The 20,368-nt window shown below is 40.9% G+C and overlaps 1 protein-coding gene across 12 annotated transcripts in view; it reads right to left on the bottom strand.

The window, feature by feature from the left end:
• Positions 1-339: 339 nt before the first annotated feature.
• Positions 340-20,368, bottom strand: part of Ralgapb (Ral GTPase activating protein, beta subunit (non-catalytic)) — an 89,424-nt gene continuing 69,395 nt past the window's right edge. For all 12 annotated transcript variants that reach the window (XM_006499359.4, XM_006499361.4, XM_006499357.4 and 9 more), the window contains 5 exons: positions 17,092-17,228; positions 7,121-7,229; positions 6,580-6,658; positions 4,820-4,968; positions 340-4,142 (listed from right to left, as the gene is read on the bottom strand). In XM_006499359.4, the coding sequence (XP_006499422.1) occupies positions 3,949-4,142; positions 4,820-4,968; positions 6,580-6,658; positions 7,121-7,229; positions 17,092-17,228 (668 nt within the window). In that variant the 3' untranslated portion in view covers positions 340-3,948. The remainder of the gene's footprint in view (positions 4,143-4,819; positions 4,969-6,579; positions 6,659-7,120; positions 7,230-17,091; positions 17,229-20,368) is intronic.

Here is a 20,368-nt window from a genome sequence, read left to right as displayed (position 1 = left end):
CACAGGGTAACATCTGTGCTTTCCCTCCCTGGAAATATCCTGGTCTGTCAGTTTTCTCTGTAGGCAGAAAACCCCAGGACTCACTCATCCCCCAACTCCCAACCTTTGTGTTTTAATGCTCCACGCTCCTGTAAGCATTAAAGATCATGTATTTTTCTCTTAAAATTAGCCTACGTTTGAGTATTTTATGGAAAGAAAAAGAAAATGAAAACCTAGATCACTTCAAATTGAGCAGACTCTCCTGGAGAGTATGACGTGAGAGCCCCTGCAGGCCAGTCCCAAGGTCTGTAACCAAACAGGAGCCAGCCCCAGAGCCTGTAACCAAAAGCACACACCAAGTTATTAGATAAGAAGCTCCTTAAAATTTAATTGACTGTGTGTAGTACATTCAATATCCCGTGGGTTTCTTGTGGACAAAGGACAGGCATAAATACGAACAGCTCTGCACCTTCTTCCCAGGCTGACCCAGATCCAACGGAGGCAGCAAGGGACACAGGCACACCTTCATATTTACATCTCCTTTACTTTACAAGTCAGTGGCAGAAATATTTACAGAAAATACAATAGGAAAAAGATCCCATCTTGGCAATATACCGAAATTCATACAAATTGTAAATATGGTTTCGAGCAAATAATGATGCTTAGTTTTTAGCCACAACCGCCAAGCCCTTCAGAGGAGGAAGATGCCTTGGTTACTGTGGGAACAAGGAACTTGATTTGCTTCAACAAATGGGTATTGGGCGCCTACTGTATGCAAGGCACTGTGGAATCCCAAATTATACCTTCTCCCTCACCATTAAAAAAGCCTGTGTGAAGAACAAGGGTGGCTACTGGGAGCAAACCCTATGCAGTGCATGGCCCGGCCAGCAGTGTGATCAGTGGCTCCCTGTCCAAGTGGACCCCTCAGGAAGAGGGGCTGTCAGGAAGTGCTAGAACAGATGGGTGGGTGGAAGCTGATGGTCGCTGGCGGCACAGAAGATCTGGCCTGAACAGGCTTTAAATGCTAAAGGACGACTGCTTCCAGGAAAGTGCCACATAATATCCAAGGCAGTCCCTACCAGCTTTATCCAGCTGTACCCAAGGCTGAGTATGTGAGGGAAGTTCCACTTTTTAATAGGAATAAACACCCTGGAAACCTCATCACTGTCTGTAATGGCAGCCAGCCAAACCTGGTTCTTCCCTAGCTCATAAATGTGGAAGCGGGCCTTCCAGATTGCCCTACTACCCATGGGTTAGACACTGAGAGGGCCCGCCAAACTGTGCGTATTTTTGTATGTGAGTCCAGAGATGGAGCTACCCTAAAATCGAGGTGCTGGAAGGGGGAGATGCTTGTGTACACATGGCACATGCATCAGTATGGCTGGAGAGGGCTGCCCTACCATGTAATTATTCTTTTCAAGGGGCCAAAGGCCAGGAAGGCCTAAGGAAGAAACCCTAGACAAAAGGGGAAGGTGGTGTTAAGAGCCCCGTTTTCCATGTTCCGGCCAAAGTAGAAGCCCCACCCCCACCCTCACCCCCAGCTTCAAAAGTGAACAGAATGGGCCACCAGCCTAAATACCCTTGGGAAATGTTTTCCTGTTTGAAGGTGCCTGGGTATTCAGCTACAGCAACTGAATAGCTTAAGCCACAGTCCAGACTGGTCCCAGTTTCCCCCCAAAGTTTCTGAACCTGTGGTGGCAAATTTATCAAGTGAACTACTGAGATTACTGTTAGGCTCTAAGGATGTTCCTCTGCCATGATTCTGTTCAAAGTGACCTCAGTGCAGGCAGGAGGGTGAGCTCAGTGAGCAGGATTCCAAACGCCTCTGCGAAGGCCCAAGCTCTTCTTGCCAGCCTTTTGCTGGGGAGATGGTGTGTGGAGCAGAAGCAAGCAGTGGCGGTGCATCCCAAGCTCTGCTGGCTGTGCACACCGATGCTTCTCTCCTTCAGGGGGCAGGGGGCAGCCCTCTTCCCTTGGGGAACCACTGCATGCCCCAGATTTCAAACTGCATCTGCCATGGTGGTTCGCTTACCAAAATAATCAGAATTATAAAGAGTTACCAGAAATTAGAGCCAAATGAAGGGGGAAGGCCAGTAAGCCCACTCCTACACATATAACCCATACGTTATTTTTCCAGTATCATTTAAAAAACATCCAAACAAGGTTTTGAGAAGAATCACACAAAGAAAGTCCACCTTTATCAGATATTTGTACCCTCTGGAATGTTAGAAGTTGCATGTATGTGTATAAATTCTTTGTTCACCTTGGATAGAACAAGAACCCACTTTGCCCATGAAGGGTCAAATCTGGAAGTATCTTAGCTGTTGTTCAATTTCACCTATTCTTGCTGAGTTACAAGAATATTTTTAGGGAAAAATTCACTAATTTTCACCATTCCCCATCTCAGGGAATCACCTGGGAACATTAGATTATTGCCTGACTTCAGAGGGAATCAAAGACAGAAAGCTCTTTGCCTCGAATGGAAACTCATAGGGGAAGAAGAGGACAAGGAAGATGGGGGTGGGAGTGGGGATGGCTGTCTGTACCTGAGCTGAGGGAAAAAAAATAAAAGGGGTGGTGGCAAACTTCAGACCAAAGACTGCTACAGCCATGCTTTGTGCTTCCAGATGGCAGAGCACATGTCTAGAATGGAGGCATCTGCACAGGAGAGCTGGCCCAACATTGCCCCTGACATCCAAAGAAAAGAAACCTCAAACCAATCACTGGAGTCCTGGTCTACACTTTAATGACAACAGAGGGCCAGTGGGAACACCACCATTCAAGTGTGATTATTTCTCTTTGGACTATAAATGTCACTTGTTTTCTAAGACAAAAAGATCTTATTGAAGGAGAACATAAAAACAGGTATATACTGAGTGCTGTAACAGGAGTCCTTCTAAAACAATTTGGTTCTGGCCACTTCCAAAGCTTTGTCCCTGGCAGAAAAGCAGCAGTGAGATGGCAGAGACTTCTGCCTTCAGCTGGCTAAGGCTAGAAACCAAACAGCAGCAGCCACCTAAGGAGGTGGCACTGAGTTCTGTGGATTGTGGGCTGGGTGCCCTCTAAGGAGCTAAGTGAGTGGGACACTACTTCCTGAGCCACAAATTAGAACCTTTCCTCAACTACTGCAGCTTGCAACTTGGTCCTGCAATCAATATGGATGAAGCCCCTGCTATGAACTCACATTTCTTGGTGTTTAATGGAGGAGTCACGTCTAACCTGTCACCCTTCCATTAAACTGAACAGCAACGGAGAAGGGAGGTGCCATCGTTCTCTCACAGCCTTTAACCATAAACATGGCAGTATACTATTCAGAGATACAGCAGGGCCTCCACTGCCCACGTCTGCTAAGAAGCTGAGCCATTTGACAGAGCTCCACAGCGATCAGAGGGACAACTTGTTAAATATGGAGAGAAAAATAGGAAATATTTTAATGTTGGACTTCTTATCTGAACAAAACTCATTTGTTTCACCCTCTGTCAGTGTGATGGGGTGACAAGTGAATCCACACGAGGACAACGCTGCAGCCTTTCCTTCTCCACAGTGTCAACTTGAGCCTAAAAAGTTCTGGAAGATTCTGAGACAGATTTTAATTTTGAATACACCCTCCTAAAAAGCGAGGTATAAAACTATCTTCAGTTTCTAACTTGCAAACTTGTTGACACTATCAATGCATGTATTTAACTGATGCATAAAGCCTTTTCCTCAAAAGGCTGATATTTTACTAAAATTGTCACTTTTAAAAGAAAGTTTATGGCTAAAATGCTTGTTGTTGTTTTCAGCAGGAGTGTGACTGTGCAGGGTCCCTTCACTGGAAAGCTGGGTCTTCAAGCCAGTGGCTTCACATCGTATTTCTTCTTCTGATTCAGCAGTGAGCTCTTAGGAGTGATTAGCTTTGATTTTTACAGGACTGTCTTGCTTTGATGTTAGAGCCCACTCTGGAGTTCACTGACCTGGACAAAATGCATTCTAAGAACTGCAGTTCTTGAGTCCAACCTCCTGGAAAAGGGCAGTATAAAACTCTGGCTCCAACTGCTTATTCCGATATTTGTTGACAATGTCAGTGATTTTCTGTTTCCGACGGACATGTGGTGGACTGTAGGAATCACTCTCCAGTCTCTTTCTTCTACAAATGTTTATTACCGTCTGCCTCACCAGAAAGCCTTGAAAACAGAGGTCAGAGTAACTGTTAGTAAGCTGCCAGGTGACCTGTGTTCAGAAGACCCATTTCCAGAGCACTCTTCCACTGCAATCCTCTAGTTTCCCACCTCAGAAACAAGACACCAAGACAAAACTTCAGAGAGACATCAGCATGAGACCAGAGTCAAGGCAGCTCTCGCAGAGCTCTGCCCTCTGCTCCAGAACAACAGTTTTCCTCTTCCAATCCTGGCAGGTAGTGAAGGCCCATCTGTATCACTAGATTAAAGCTTAAACAGAGGGCAGTACAACATCCACCCCTTCTTAAAGGGCAGTAGCACGTGCAGGGACTATTATTTAAGACTATTTCCTTATGTTTACTTATTTGAGCTTTATGAAAGTCTTTAAGAAAGCAAGGCAGGGGTGTACTCACTGACATCCTATGCTTCAATGACCTCCTACCCACACCTATATAGGGAGCCCTATTTAAATTGGGTGGGAAACACACACACACACACACACACACGCACACACTCCATGAAAGAAGGTTGTACGAAGAGAAATGAGGAAGGTACTATGAGGTGAAAAGGACTAAAATTCCTTAAATACATGTATGAGATTGTCAAAGAATAAAACTTAAAAGGTGAGAGGAAAAAAGAAGAAATCAAGGGGTCTAGCCTTTCAGTACTCACAAAGCCCTTACCAAGTGCTCGACGGCTGACTATCATCCCATCAACCAGAGGTATGACCATGTTAAATTTTCCAGTGGCTCCTTGGATTTTTATCCGGAACAATCCAGTGTTTAAAGGGTGAATGAAGATTACTGGGACTTCTTTTTCAAGAGTTGTAGATCTTAGAAAAGATAAATCTTTTTAGTTCAGACACACAAGAGTCTTTCCTATGCAGTATAACAACATATACCAGGGCCTGGGGACCTGCTGTCAGCAAAATTTGAACAGAGTCTGCTCAGAATATTTTTCCTTGGAACCTATGCTGCTGCAGCAGGAACCACTGGCCATAAGTACTTATTCCTGGAGTTAGGCTTTTTAAATAACAAAGAGAGTCTGAAAAATTATTCTTAGACAAAACACTTCTAAGATGTGGGGTAAAACGGCCAGGCAAGTGTATTACAGAGGGCTAAACATCTGGCGGCCAACTATGAAGCTTTTGCTTAGTTCCTTGTTGCAAGAGCAGAAGTGTGGCTGTTATACTGTCAAGGCAGAGCCCAGAGTACAAGCAGGAACAGTGAAAGCCCAATGTGGGAATTCTATATATGATTTTTTTTCTCAAGACAGGGGTTAGGATAAACCTGGGAAACAGTATGTTAAGAGAATAAAGTCATGCATAAGACAAATTCTACACAGTAGCATTTATCTGAAAAATAAAAAATAAAGTCAGAGAGTACACAGTGCTTAAAAATAGGAAGGTTTTTATTAGAAAAATAAAAAAATTCAGTTGTACAGAGTAAGTCCTAGATGTCAACTGTCCATTGTGACAAGTAAAGCTATACTGTACTATATAATTAAAAGCCCGAGGGCAGAGCAAGCAGTAGCAGTAGCAATAGTAATAGGGCTAGAGATGGCTCAGTGGTTAAGAGCACTAAATGGTGTTCCAGAGGTTCTAAGTTCAATTCCCAGCAACCACATGGTGGCTCACAACCATCTGTAATGGGATCCAATGTCCTCTTGCCTTCTTCTGGTGTGTCTGAACAGCTACAGTATGTCTATACATAAAATAAATAAAACTTTAAAAAATAATAATAATAATAGTAAAATGATAGCTACATGGGTGGCAGGAGGGTTCTGAAGGCAATATGTATGTTTATGGGATATATTGTAGTGATGGTTTCATGTGTATATACCTCCAAACTTAGCAGATTTAACACACTAAATATATACAACTTTCCGTTTAACAAAGTTAATTTTTACTTTTACGTTTTTTCTCAGGGTCTCACTATGTGTAACCCATGGTGGTTTTTTTCCTCCCTCCATGATTCTGGGAAGACTGAGACACTGACTGCGAGACCAGTGGAACAGCTAACAGCTGTATCTATTAGTCTATCAAATGCTTGAACATGGAAATAAGGGCCATAAGCATGCCATCTTGCTAGCCCTTTCTTTGACTTTTGATTTAGAATTTTTATTTTGCTTATTTGTATTCGTCTGAGTATTTCACCAGCATGTACACATGAGCAAATGTGTGCCTGGTGTCGTCAGAGGTCGGAGGAGGGAGTGGGATCCCTGGAACTGAAGTTACAGGTAGTTGCGAGCCACCATGTGGGGCTCTGGAAACAAGGCCCGTTTCCTTTGCAAGAATAAGTGTTCTTAACTACTGAGCCCTCTCTCCAGCTCCAGGTTCTTTACTTTTTGTCTTTAACCACTGTTCACTCTAAATCTTTTATTAAGTTGTACCAACAGATAAAAACAGTCATGCTGATAACCTCAGGCAAGTAAGAGAACATACCTCAGAGAAGTGCTACTATTTGCAGTAGTCTCTACACCAGTGCTGATCTCTGTCATCAGATCTGAGAGTGGAAAGTTTTCTGGAAGAAAACAGTTCAGTTACTACCACTTAATTTCCCCACATTCACAGAAGTCCACAGTCTGTGCTATGCCACAGTGCAGACTCCTGTGACTCCCACATACAGACAATTGCCTTTCATAACGTGCTTCGGCTGAACTCACCTAAAGCAAAGGGATTTTGGAGAATTTGATCTGTGACTGTGAGGGCCTGGTCACAAGTAGCTGTGACACCTTCTTATGAACTCTGAGATGGACAGGGTTCTAGGTTAAACATGTATTGCTGAGGTTCTAACATTGCTTACACAAAAACCCTAAGAAACTTACCCATGGCAAAACTTTAACAGGCTTCATGAAACTGAATGGAGGCTGGGATACAAACCCGGCTTATGAAGTCAAGCCTCTGCATCCACCCTTTCAGACATTTGTAAGTCCCTGTCATCTTACCATTTTACTCAGAAAAACCCTCTTTCCTCAGAGAGTACCTATATCATCGTAGCGTTCCACCCAGACTACAGATACTCTTGTCTCAGGTCCAAGCGGGGGCACAGGGCGACCCTGAGGCAGCTTCTTCATTCTGGAACTGGGACTGAGCTACATGGAGAGAAGAGCAAAAAGAATGGTTTTTATTGTTCTGTTTGGTTTTTAAAAACTACCTGATCAGACATTTATCAAGATGATTAGTGATGTGTTTATGTCACCAAAGCCACTTTGGGAAGAAAGTGTGAAATAAATTTGTCAAGATAGCTCTTTCTCAGTATCCCTGCTTAAAAGTTTGAAATAGCATCACTTTGGGGATCTTAGTCTCTAAAATGCAACACTGACAAGTTATTCCCAGCTTCTAGATGAGGTGGTCCTGTAGTAATAACCAACTGACCTCATGTTTGCAAAAAGACAAGAGTTTACTGGTCTTTAGGGAAAGCTTGTACACACTTTTGTCTTCTCTGCCACTCAACTGGCTTAGTTTTAATGAACTATTTTTAGCATGTGTCTTTAAATCATTATGTAAGGGTGCATTTATTATTATGCATGATATCCTATAGTATATAAATTTCACTACTTAATCATTCCTCAGTTAATGGCCATTGGGATCTTTTACTTTTTAAATATATACTCAAACAGTGCTACAATGAACATCTTTGTACATATTTATTTTTAAAATTGTAGACATATATTTTATGTTGCCCAAATACCATTTCAGCCCTCATTTCTTCTATCTTTCATATTCTCCCCACCTCTGTTTGTCCCTTTGTTACTCTACATAATTTCACTGCTACTTTTTTTTATATATACATACATAATCCTATAACTATTCAAAATCTAGAACCCACAAAAAGATCATCTTTTTCTGAACTGGCCTTTTTTAGTTGCATTTTTTAAAAGACTTATTATCTGCCTGTATATCTGTGTATGTGCCTGTGTGTCTGTATATGTGCATGTGCACATAGGTACCTAAGGAGGGCCAGAAGAGGGCACAGGATCCCCTGGAGCTGCGGTGATAGGTGGCTGTGAGGTACTCAACACAGATGCTGGGAACCACACAGTAATTGCTTTGTTTAACTATGAAGCTGTCTCTTTAAGCCCCTCTTCAGGGCTTTTATCATGAAGGGATTCAGAGCTTGTCATAAAACTTTTTGAATCTATTGAGATGATCATCTGATATCTATCCTTGAATAAACATTTATGTGGTATATTACTATATTTACTGATGATTTTTTTTCAGTTTTTTTATAAAAGATTTATTCATTTTATTTATATGAGTACACTATAGCTGTCTTCAGACATACCAGAAGAGGGCATCGGATCTCATTACAGATGGTTGTGAGCCACCATGTGGTTGCTGGGAATTGAACTCAGGACCTCTGGAAGAGTGGTCAGTGCTCTAATTGCTGAGCCATCTCTCTGGCCCCCTATTGATGATTTCTGTAGGCTGAACCATAGTAAATCTCTAGAATAAAGACAACTTGATCATGATCTTTTGATGCACTATTGATTTCAACATGCAAATATTTGGCTGAGAATTTTTACAGCCATGTAGCTTGTTCTATAATCTTCTTTTGTTATGTCTGTATCTTGTTTTGGTACTGGGCACTGGTTTGAGAAAACTCCCTGAAAGTGCCTCCTCCTTCCCTGCCTTAGCTCTTAGAAGTCAGCGGAACTCAGCAGTCACACTCATCCAAGTCCGGCTCTCTCTTTCAGGAAATTAATCTTTCTTTTCTTTTCTCTTTTCTTTTTTCTTTCCTTCCTTCCTCTTTTTCCTTCCTTTCTTCTTTCATTTCTTCTTCTTCTTTTTTTTTTTTTTAGCCTCGAACTCAGAAATCCGCCTGCCTCTTCCTCCCAAGTGCTGGGATTAAAGGCGTGTGCCACCATGCTCGGCTCTCCTTTCATTTCTTTTTTTTTTTTTCTTTAAATATTTATTTATTATATGTAAGTACACTGTAGCTGTCTCCAGACACTCCAGAAGAAGGCATCAGATCTCATTATGGATGGTTGTGAGCCACCATGTGGTTGCTGGGATTTGAACTCAGGACCTTCGGAAGAGCAGTCACTGCTCTTAACCACTGAGCTATCTCTCCAACCGCTCTCCTTTCATTTCTTAAATAAGTGCTTCAACAGTGTTGCTTATTATAAATTTGTTAAAAAGATATCACTTTGATTTAATTTTGATTTGTCTATATATCCAGAAAACTGTCCATGTTCCTGGATTTTCCATGTAATATATGTTTTTTAAGGCATGTCCTGATGATTTTCTGAATTTCATTGTTTTCTTTTTTATCCAAGATCTTAAGGTCTTAACTGTCAAACTGAAATCTATCTGATCTCTTAAATGTGAGCACTTACAGCAATGATCCTCCTCTTAGGCCTGCTTTCATTGTACCCCACATTTTGATATTTCACTCTCATTTGTTAGTAGGGATTTTTTTAAACTTATTTCTTCAATGACTTATTCATTAAAGGAGTGCTTTGCTTAATTGCCATTAGCATTTACACTTGTTATAACTTCCTTCATGTCCTATTGGACAATCTGTTTTTAAATTTATTTTTGTTGGGATGACCTGTCAGTTGGTGAATATCAAACACTTGTGAAGGAATGAAGGGATCATGGAGAGGAGTTGAGGCTTAGCACTGTGAGAGGCCAGGGAAGGCCATTGGAGAAGGTGAAGCCTCAGCTGTAGTTGATGGCCCAGGACTGAAGGGGTCATGCAAAGGATTTGAGGCTTGGCACCCTGAAGAGAGCCTATGAGAGGCTATTGGTGAAGCCTAATTGGAGTGGAATACCCCAGTGTATTGGAGATGTCAGTACCATGGGATGATCACCAAGAACAGCAGCCATAGTGGAATGGATCAACCTGAGCTTAGAGTGCTACAGAGCGCAGAGCTGGAAAAGTGATGCCAGCCCTTAGGAGGAGTCCAAAATATCAAGTGGAGTCCCAGACACTGAAACAAGAAGCTGTAACATTGAAATTGCCTTGGAGACTCAAAGATGTTAAAGATGCCAGAGCCATGGGATACATGCTGAGGAAAGCTGCTAAAAGGGAGTGGAACCAGCCCAGGAGAAAGCAATTTGTTGCAGTCAACAAAGATGAAGGAGTGATGTGAGGGATGTGTTGTCTCCAGAATCCAAATAGACCCACTAAACGTTGTGCTTCTTTCTTGGTTGTAGGAGGGGCCAGGTGCAATAACTTATCTTTCACCTTAGAAGGAATATCTCTGCATGCCCCACACCACTGGACTCCTAAGAATTTCACTGAGGTAGATGGTCCTTGAATTTTGGTTGGATTTATTTCCCATCCTCTGATACGCATATGTGTTACCAATGAGTCCAAAGTGGTTGCTACTTCCTGCTCACTTGATCCAATCAGCATAATGTCATCAATATAGTGCACCAATGTGATATTTTGTGGAAGATCCAAACGATCAAGATCCCTTCTAACTAAATTATGACACAGGGCAGGAGAGTTAATATATCCTTGAGGCAAAACTGTGAAGGTATACTATGCTAGGATTAATGTGTGAGTTCACACATTAGTAGTATTTGCTTTATGAAACTGTGTGTACCTATCTTCAATATAGATTTTAGAATTATAATGTCCTCTTAATGGACTGTTCCCTTGATGAGTATGGAGTGACTCTTCTGAATAACGACAAAGGCTTGTTTCCTCGTTCCATTTGACTGAATTACCTTTCCCCATCCTTTAACCCTATGGTAGATAGCTTTATCTGTCTTTTGTGGTGAGGTGTGCTTCTTTCTTTTTTCCCCATGTGCATTGGTGTTTTGCCTGCATTTATGTCTGTGTGAGGGTGTTAGATCCTCTGGAACTAGAGTTACAGACAGTTGTGAGCTGCTATGTGGAAACCTGGGTCTTCTAGAAGAACAGCCAGTGTTCTTAACCACTGAGCCATCTCTCCAGGCCTAAGGTGTGTTTCTTGGTAGCAACAAATCCTTTTTTAAAATTCAATCCTACCGGGGCTGGTGAGATGGCTCAGTGGGTAAGAGCACCCGACTGCTCTTCCGAAGGTCCGGAGTTCAAATCCCAGCAACCACATGGTGGCTCACAACCATCTGTAACAAGATCTGACGCCCTCTTCTGGAGTGTCTGAAGACAGCTACAGTGTACTTACATATAATAAATAAATCTTTAAAAAAAAAATTCAATCCTATCAGCCTGTGTATTCCGATTAGGGAAAAGTGTTAACAGAACTGTATTAACTCCTGTCATTTTGTTGGTCTTAGAATAGTGTTTTCCCATTTCTTGCTTAACTAAAAAGGTTTGCTTGCTCCTATACCTTCGTAGATATATTTAGAGCCCTATTTAGTCCAAAGGATTCCCTTTGTTATCTCTATGGAGCTAGCTTAGTGGTCATGAGTTCTTTCAGCCACATCACAGAAAGCTTCTTTTTCAATTATGATCAATTTGCTGAGAATAGTAGTCTGGGTTGATTTTCAAAATATGTTATTTCCCATGGTTTTAAAAAAGTTTCTGTTGAGGTTGGGACAGAGTTTAGCTGGGAAAAAAAAAAAAAAAAGGCCATGAATTTGAAAGAGAGCAAAAAGGGGTATATGGAAAGATTTGGAGAGAGGAAAGAAAAGGTAGGAATGTTGTGACTATATTATAATCTCAAAAATAAGGTGTTCCTTGAGGCTTTCAATATTTTCTTTCTGTGTGTACACATGCACATTTCATTTGTGTGCACATGTATGAAGACTAGAGTAACAACCGTGGGTGTTGTTCCTCTGGTGCTATCCACTCTATCATAAAGACAGTTTTTTTAGACTGGTCAAGTGCAGTAGTGAGAAGGGGACAATGTGAACTGTGAACCACCAACTAGGATGACTCATTACCTTCCACCAGCCAAGACAGGGTCTTCCACTGCCCTGGAGCTCACAAGGTAGGCTAGGCAAGCATGCCAGAGAATCTGGGAACTGCCTGTCTGTCCAGTGCTGGAATTACAAGCACACGCCACTCCCAGTCTGTAACATGCGTGGTTAACTGAACTCAATCCTCAAGCCTCTGCTCCATCCACTGCGCCACCTCTCTGGCCTGGCATATTTTCTTTGTTCATTGTATTAGTGATTCAGTCATGCTGGGATGTGGGAGGTTCTTTTCTACTCTCACATTCTAAATGCTTCCTGTATCTGGATTGGCATCTTTTCCCCTAATTTTGGGAAATGTTCTGAATTTTCTGAAATGTTCTGAATTTTCTGAAATGGTAAAGTCAGTCTTTACAATGAATTTATAAAATCTTTATGTCTTTAGAATGAAAATTTCCTTTCCCTATGCCCATAATTCTTAGGTCTGGTCTTCACAGTATCACATACATCTTGAAAGTACTGCTCTTATTTTCTTATTAACTTATTAATCTTTGTCCATGTTCAATTGTCCCAACTTCTCTACCTTGTTTTCAAATTCTGATATGCTCTCCTCTCCTTGATCACTCACTTATATTCATGAGGTATTCCATGAATCTTCTATTCATCTTATTGTGTTTTTAAATTCCAGAATTTCAATTTATTTGTTCTTCAGTATTTCTCATTATTGAATTGGCTCTTTCATAGACTGTATTGACTGTCTTAACTAAAAACATTTTTACATTTATTTTTATGTACATGCTACATACATGTTGAGGTCAGAGGACAACCTGTGGAAATTGTTTTTCTTTTTCCACCATGTAAGTTTCAGTAATCAAACTCAGGTTGTCAGGTGTGATGACAAATATTCTTATCCTGTGCCATGTCACTGGCTCCTGTATCAGCTTTCTTATTCCATTCAGCTGTTTTCTGTTTTCTTAGAATTCATTCAGGAATCTCTGTCTTTTTTCTAATTTGTTTGTTTGTTTGTTTGTTTAATTAATTTATTTTCTTCCCCTCTCTAAGACAGGGTCTCACTATGTAGTCCTGGCTGAGTATGAACTCATAGAGATCTGCCTCCTCTGTCTCCCAAGTGCTAGGATTAAGGGTGTGTGCCACCACACCTAGCCCATCTTTGAGCATACTTATAGCCATTCTTTGAGTTCTTTAGCATTTCACGTGATGTTCTCTTACTGTAGGCCATCACTAAGGGATTAGCAACTTTCTTCTTTTTTATGACAAAATCTCACTGCATCTTGGCTGGCCTGGAACTGACAGAGATCCGCACCATGTATTTTCCACCACGCCCTGCCTGGATTAGTGATTTTTGGAGGAGTTAGGTTGCCATGGTTTTCCACAATACTTGTGATTTTACACTGGGACTTGCACATCTGTGGTTAAGTTACTGATTGAATTTATTTTAGTTTTATCTTTAAAAAACAAACCAGTGTTATTCTTTCAGAGGGAGTGGTTTTTTTTTTTTCAGGGTAAGCTATAGACAAGAGATGTAGTTTTCCTCTGCTAAACTAGTGATCAGTGCACCAAGAACAATTGGAATTTGACTGAAAGACAGTCAAAAGGTAGACCCATGAAAATACAGGAATAGAGTGTTTGTTTACAATGAAGAGGCTGGAGAGATGGCTGGCTCACTGGCATTTGATGCTCTTGAACCTGGATTTGATTCCTAGCACCTACATGTAATCTCACAACCATCTGTAACTCCAATTCCAGGACTCTCAACACTTTCTTCTGGCCTCCTTAGACACTAGGCAGACATGCATGTGATACACAAATATATACACAAGCAAAATATTGATACACAGAAAATAAAAATAAGTCTTAAAAAGGGGAGGGGGTTACAATCAAAGCATGTAGAATATTTCCAGCTCTTGAATGGCTGGGACACAGAGATCCTGCAAAGCCAATGTTCTTTGAGAGAAAAAAAATTAGAGAGAGAGAAAAAAAGGAGTATAAAAAGCAAAGTATTTTATGCCGGATAAGAGAGCCAGATGGAGTTGGCTTGCTAGCTGAAAGATGAAAAAAATGTGAAAGGGAAATAGCTGGGTAGGGTATAGAGCAATTAGCCTATATTTTGTTTGTCTACTTTTAAGACAGAGTTTTATGTAGCCCACAATGGCCTCAAACTTACTATGTAGCTGGGGTTGACCCTGAATTTCTGATTATTGTGCTTCTACCCTCAAGTGCAAGAATTATAGGTATGTGCAATAATACCTGGCTCACCCAATCAGCTTTAAGTTTCTTTGCAAGGTTAGCAGGACTATGTGAATGACCTTTAGCAAACTGGCACTCTGAGCCATACCACTTGCATGACACGTAGCAGATCTATGTTTGTGCTAATAAGCTAAACAGAGCTCCTGTGCAGTAGGAGTTGAATTTTGTTAGGATAGAAATTGGTATATCAAATACATTGCCAAATGACCAGAGCCCCATCACAGCCCCCAGACTCTTATTTCTATCTGAATCACAAAAAAATGTTAAAAGATTTGTCTCAGACAAATCCAAGCATATCCAGAAACTGTTCTCTTAGCAGAGTAGTGTTTAATAAGCTACTCTCTTTATCTCTGGGTTGTAGTGCACACTTACAGAGCCCCTGTGTTTAGGTCAGCTTTCTGAACATCGCCTGCATTTTGATTGCCTTAAAATAACTGTAATTATATGCACAAACTCCCATTGCCATGAAATATACATAATCATGGGGTACACCATCATAGTCACAGGTTTTATCACACAGAGGAGGAAGACAATTAAAAAGCCAGGGTCACTGGGAGTCATCTTCAAACCTTGGTCAACACCATGGCATTCTTTCCTGAAGTCCTGCTTAGCTCACTTAATGATTCCAATGGGCTTAAAACAGATTACTTAATGTTTCCTATATATACAGTCATGCCATTGGCAAATACAGTTTTATTCTTTGCTTTCCATTTTTTATGTATTTTACTTTTTCTTGTCTTATTTTTCTGTTGGACCTCCACTTCCCCATCAAGAAGCAGAAGAAAGAGCAAACATCTTGGCGCTCTCCTTCACCTTGGAGGAAGGTGTGTAAAGCACAGCATGCAGACAGGACACTGGCTATTTTACTCCGTGTGCTTTATGGTGTTAACGAGGCTCACTTCTGTCCAGGCTTTGCTGACTTTCTCCTCACCAGCAAGTGCTAAACTTTAGGTTTTTTTCAGTCTGAAAAGAATATTGGTTAAAAAAACAAGATGCTTTACGAGCTGTCATTCTCTGGGTATGAAAGCATAACTGTGTTAGCATTCAGAATATGAGAATCAGGATAATGTCTGCACTCAGGGTTCCTTTTAAACTGTGCTGGAGGCCTCTTAACCTCATGAAGTTTAACATCAATCCATGTTTAGGAGTCATATAACTTGTTATTTTTACCAAATTAAGCATGTACCTATGCTAAAAGTAATTAATCTTCACAGCTCCGGCTTGGGATGCTGCTGAAGAAAGATCAGGAAGTTCAAGGCTCGCCTGAGCTGCAGAATGTGTTCTAGTCGGCCGGGCAACTTAGTGAGATGCTGTCTCAGAACAAACCTAGAGAGGACTGCTGATACAGCTTAGTGAGAAAACACTTGGCTAGCACGAGTGAGGCTCTAAGCTTAATCTTCCCCCCAACCCCCGTACTGGGAGCAGACAGGAGAGGCAGAAGTAATTTTTACTGTAGAAGGAACCAAACTAAAATCATATATAAGGGGGCTGGAGAGATGACTTAGTGGTTAAGAGCACCGACTACTCTTCCAAAGGTGCTGAATTCAAATCCCAGCAACCACATGGTGGCTCACAACCATCCTAACAAGATCTGACACCCTCTTCTGGAGTGTCTAAAGACAGCTACAGTGTACTTACATATAGTAAATAAATAAATCTTTAAAAAAATCATATATAAATGTAAGACTGACTGTGGTTGAGTTTATACTTAATCATTTCTATTATTTGTTCTAAATCAATCTTCCCATTTTTATAGTCTGATCATGTATTTTTGTTATCACTTACTTGGTCATTTTTCAATAAAGATTAAAGGGGAAACACAGATAAAGAAATAACATCCACTAATAAGAAATATACAAGCAAAAGCCTCTCACATGCAGTAGGAGCCATGTGCCATACTCAATAGATTTAACCATTATCCCCCTTATCCATAGGGGTACACACAAAGATTTTCCACGGGTTTTTGAAACCATAGTTACTACCCAATTCTATAGGTATTCTTTTTCCAGTGCACAACTACAAGAAAAACAAAACAAAGCAAAACAACAAAAAAGAAAATAAATGTTTTAACGACAGTAATAAAACAGGACAATTACAATGTATTTTAATAAAAGCCTATGTGAACTTTGTTTCTTTCCTCAAGACCCCTTCCCATGCTACATTCATTCCTCTTCCTGTGATGATGTAATGTGAAGCGATGCCCTCATGAGTGAGACACAGCAAAGCACCGTGACAATGTAAGCACAGCAGCACTCCATTTCACAACAGCAAACCAATAAAGTAGGTAGCACATACAGTGTACAGACACTGAACAAAAGGATGATCAACAGTCTAGGTTGGAAGAGGCAGATTTCGCCAAGCTATCTGGAATGTTACATAATTTTAAACTTACAAGTTGCTTATTTCTGCAATTTTCCTTTTAATATTTTTAGATCGTAGTTGAATCTGGGACACAAAATGGCTGAAAGCAAAGCAACAGACAAGGGAGAACTGCAGTCCTTAGAGTCTCCAATATGCTGCCACCTTTATACAGTCAGTTCTTAGCTGAATAATGTGAGATTACAAAATCTACAGACAGCTCCTGCTGTCTGCTCAGTGGATATTTATTAAGGACAAAGAAAAGCCTCGACTTAAACAGGAGTGAGCAAGAAAATCAACCATGTTATCAGAATGTCAAATCAAGGAAAATTCTGTCTTAGAACCAACTATTATAGATTAGAAAAGTGAAAAATTCAAGAATTATTTTAAAATACTTAATGAATCAGTTATCTTGCTATACTTCCTGCTTTTAAAAACTCAGAAACTTCCAGACTCGATTCTACAATTACTGCCACTTCACCACAAAATTTTGGGCAAGTCAATAAAACAACTTACCCTCTGTGAGGAATTAAGACTGTCTGTGTGATTGGGGACCAACTCAAGTGTCAGGGGTGGCTGCTTCAGAATTCCCGGCATAAGATCCATATTTGAGTCACTATCTTGGTCTGAGATGTTACTTTCCAATGAATCAGCTACAAGGTAAAGAAAAAAGATTATAGTATCTGCTACTTTTCTGGAGCAGACTTTAATCGTGTTAACTTCTCTAACTAACCTAAGTACTTAAAGCACCGTTTCCATAGCAAGTTCGAGCAGATAGTCTATGAAGGAGCAGGGGACCTAACTATAGGACTTGCTGGTCATAGAGGTCTTTGCAGTATACTCTTCTTTGCATTTTATTATAACTTGAAAAAAATGTAAAAGTTGGGGCAGGAGAGACAGCTCAGCAGCTAAGAATAATGGCTGCTCTTGCAGAGGACCTGGATTTGGTTCCTAGCACACACATGGGGGCTGATGACTATCTGTAACTTCAGTTCCAGGATATCCCCTGCCCTCTTCTAGCCTTCATGGGCACCAAAGGCACACATGTCAAGCACTTACATATCTGCAAGCAAAATATTCATACATATAAAAAGAAACGCTCTAAAATTTTAAAGTCATAAACTCATTCTTGGCTGAATTTGTCTTGTGCACTATAGTTGGTTATCTCCTGCTCTACAGGATAACTGAGGTACGACTAGAGAATAATAAATTCAAAGCTATGTTACTTTCTGAATTATTTATATTATATAGTCAATCAAAAGCACCATCCTGAGTACTGAGACACCTAAAAGACAGCAAGGACCTAGTCTAAATTTAAAGAACAATCTGGTAGCATTAAAAACTAAACAAATGAGCAAAAATCCCAGGAAAATACAAATATTTATTTTATGTAAGCAAATGGTTTGGCTGCGTGTATGTAAATGCATCACATATATGCTTGGTACCCAAGGAAGTCATAAAAGGGCACTGAATTCCCTGTAACTGGAGCTACAGATGGTTGTAGGCTACCATATAGGTATTAGGAATCAAGCCTAGATCATATGGAAGAGCAACAAATACTCTAAACTAGAGCCTTCCTTCTAGCCCCAGAATATTAACAGAGGTTGAGTCAGAACATGCAATGGAAGTAGCATTAGGCATATATGGTAATTGTAGGCTAAGACTCAATTGTGGAAACCACAGTGTGAGCCAAAAGGCTCTAGGTCTGGGAAGACCTACTAGTGCAGGCTACTCAACCAGAGAAACCAGGCAGGCACTCAACCTACAGAGACAGTTGGGCCTTAATTGCTGGAATAAGGAGGCAGACCACAGCTTTGAAAGGAAGGCAAGTAAATACTATGAAATGGATCATGGAAGGCTCATTCTACTAGGAACAAAAATAATACAGAGTATAAAACAGAGAGGAGCCTACAGTGTAAAGTCAAGGTCAAGTACAAGGGTAGGAAAGCTGCTAAACTATACACAGTAAAACTATTTACTCTGGAGATGAGACTATCAAGTGTGAAGTATCATATCTCACACTTATGAAGGTGATTTTTTTTCCACTTACTGTCTAGCCAGATAAGAAATAAGATTAATCTGCAAAAGACCAATATTTTTCAAATGTACTTAAGTGTGTGTACATTTAAATGTGTGTGTGTGTGTGGGGGGGTGTATACACCTATAAAAGGCTATAGGATCTAGAACTAGAGTTATAGGTGATTGAGCCACTCGGTATGGGTGCTAGGAACTGAAGCTGGGTCTTCTGGAAGAACAAGTGGTCTTAACTGCCAAGCCATCTCTCCAGGCCACACCAATGTTCTAAGCAAACTAAGCTTATGAGTTTAGATTAAGAGAGGATACTCATACTCAATCCATAAGAACAGTGCCATCTCTTCTGGGCTGCTCAAGCTTTCTGCCTGTTGTCCAAAGATGAGCGTGATGGCATTCTGAGATCCTGCTAGCTCTAGGTTTATATGGGGCTCCACATAAAGGCTCTCACATGGGTATCGAGGACAGGTAGGCTTTACTCACGATTGAGGAAAAAAATGACCAGAGTCTGTACATAGTTAAGCTAAATAAAAAGACAAAACTAGGGCTGAAGTAGGATTTCACTCAAAGATTCATTAGATGAGCATATAAAGAAAAACAAAATATGTCAAATGCCAAAATTGGATCAAACTAGAGATCACAGGGTCTAATGAAATGACCATGAAAGACAAGCCTCTCACTTTCTCATACATGAAATCTAGATACACATAAAATTTCCAATAAGAAGGAAGAAGGGAGAGGAGTAAGCTTGTCATGAGAAGGGAACAAACGGGGGGGGGGGCGACGACAAACAAGCTAGAGCATGCTTTCTTTCATGCAATTTAACAGTGCATGTATAGAGGGATATGGAAAAGGCTACTAGAGAAATGTACACACAGTACAACATATATACATGAAAACGTGATAGCCCCCTCCCAAAAGGCAGAATTAACATCCCACTTCTCTTTTAAGTATGCCCTGCTGTGTTTTCAATATGAAACTGCCTTCAGAGGCTCCTACTTTGAACCCTTCTTCTCTAGCTAGTGGCACTACTCTGGGGACCTGGGGAGCCTTAGTGGGTAGGGTCTGGCAGGGGAGACTACGTCACTGGGGAAGGTCCTTTGAAGTAAATACCTAGCCATTGATTCTTACCTTGGCGTCCACTTCCTGGTCCGTCATGGTGAGAAGCCCCTACCATATGCTATCACAGCTATTGACTAAGCCATTCTGCCTTGGCATTATCACCATGAGGATGAAAACTTCTAGAACCATCAACCAAAAATAGACCCTTCATCCCTTATTTCTGTCAGGTATTTTGGTAACCAACACTGTCTAGTTTTCTTGTCACCTTGACATACCTGGGAAGAGGGAGATTCAAATGAACTGCCGTGATGACTGGCCTGTACGAATGTCTTTCGGGTATTTTTAAATTACTAATTGATGCAGGAGGGCCCAACCCACTGAAGATATTGCTACTTCTTCACAGATGGCCTGGGCCCTCTAACAAAAGTAGCTCAATAGGAGCCTGGGACTGAGAAGGAAGCAGTGACCTCTGGTGGTTTCTGCTCTAATTTAGCTTCTCACTCCAGGTTCCTGTGTGAACTCCTGCCCTGGCTTTCCTTGATGACAGACTCTAACCTTTAAGATGTATTAAACCTTTTCCATCCCAAGTTGGTTTTGGTGTTATATCATAGCCATAGAAAGCAAACTGGGTCAAACACAAAAGTAACTATCATAGAAAACTGGTACCAAGGAAGTGGATCTGTTTCTGTGACCAAACTCA

The sequence above is a fragment of the Mus musculus genome, chromosome 2 (genome assembly GCF_000001635.26).
Source record: "Mus musculus strain C57BL/6J chromosome 2, GRCm38.p6 C57BL/6J".
In the NCBI taxonomy this organism is placed as follows: domain Eukaryota; kingdom Metazoa; phylum Chordata; class Mammalia; order Rodentia; family Muridae; genus Mus; species Mus musculus.
The sequence above is the reverse complement of the archived record's forward strand: the minus strand, read 5'-3'. Positions and strand labels throughout refer to the sequence as shown.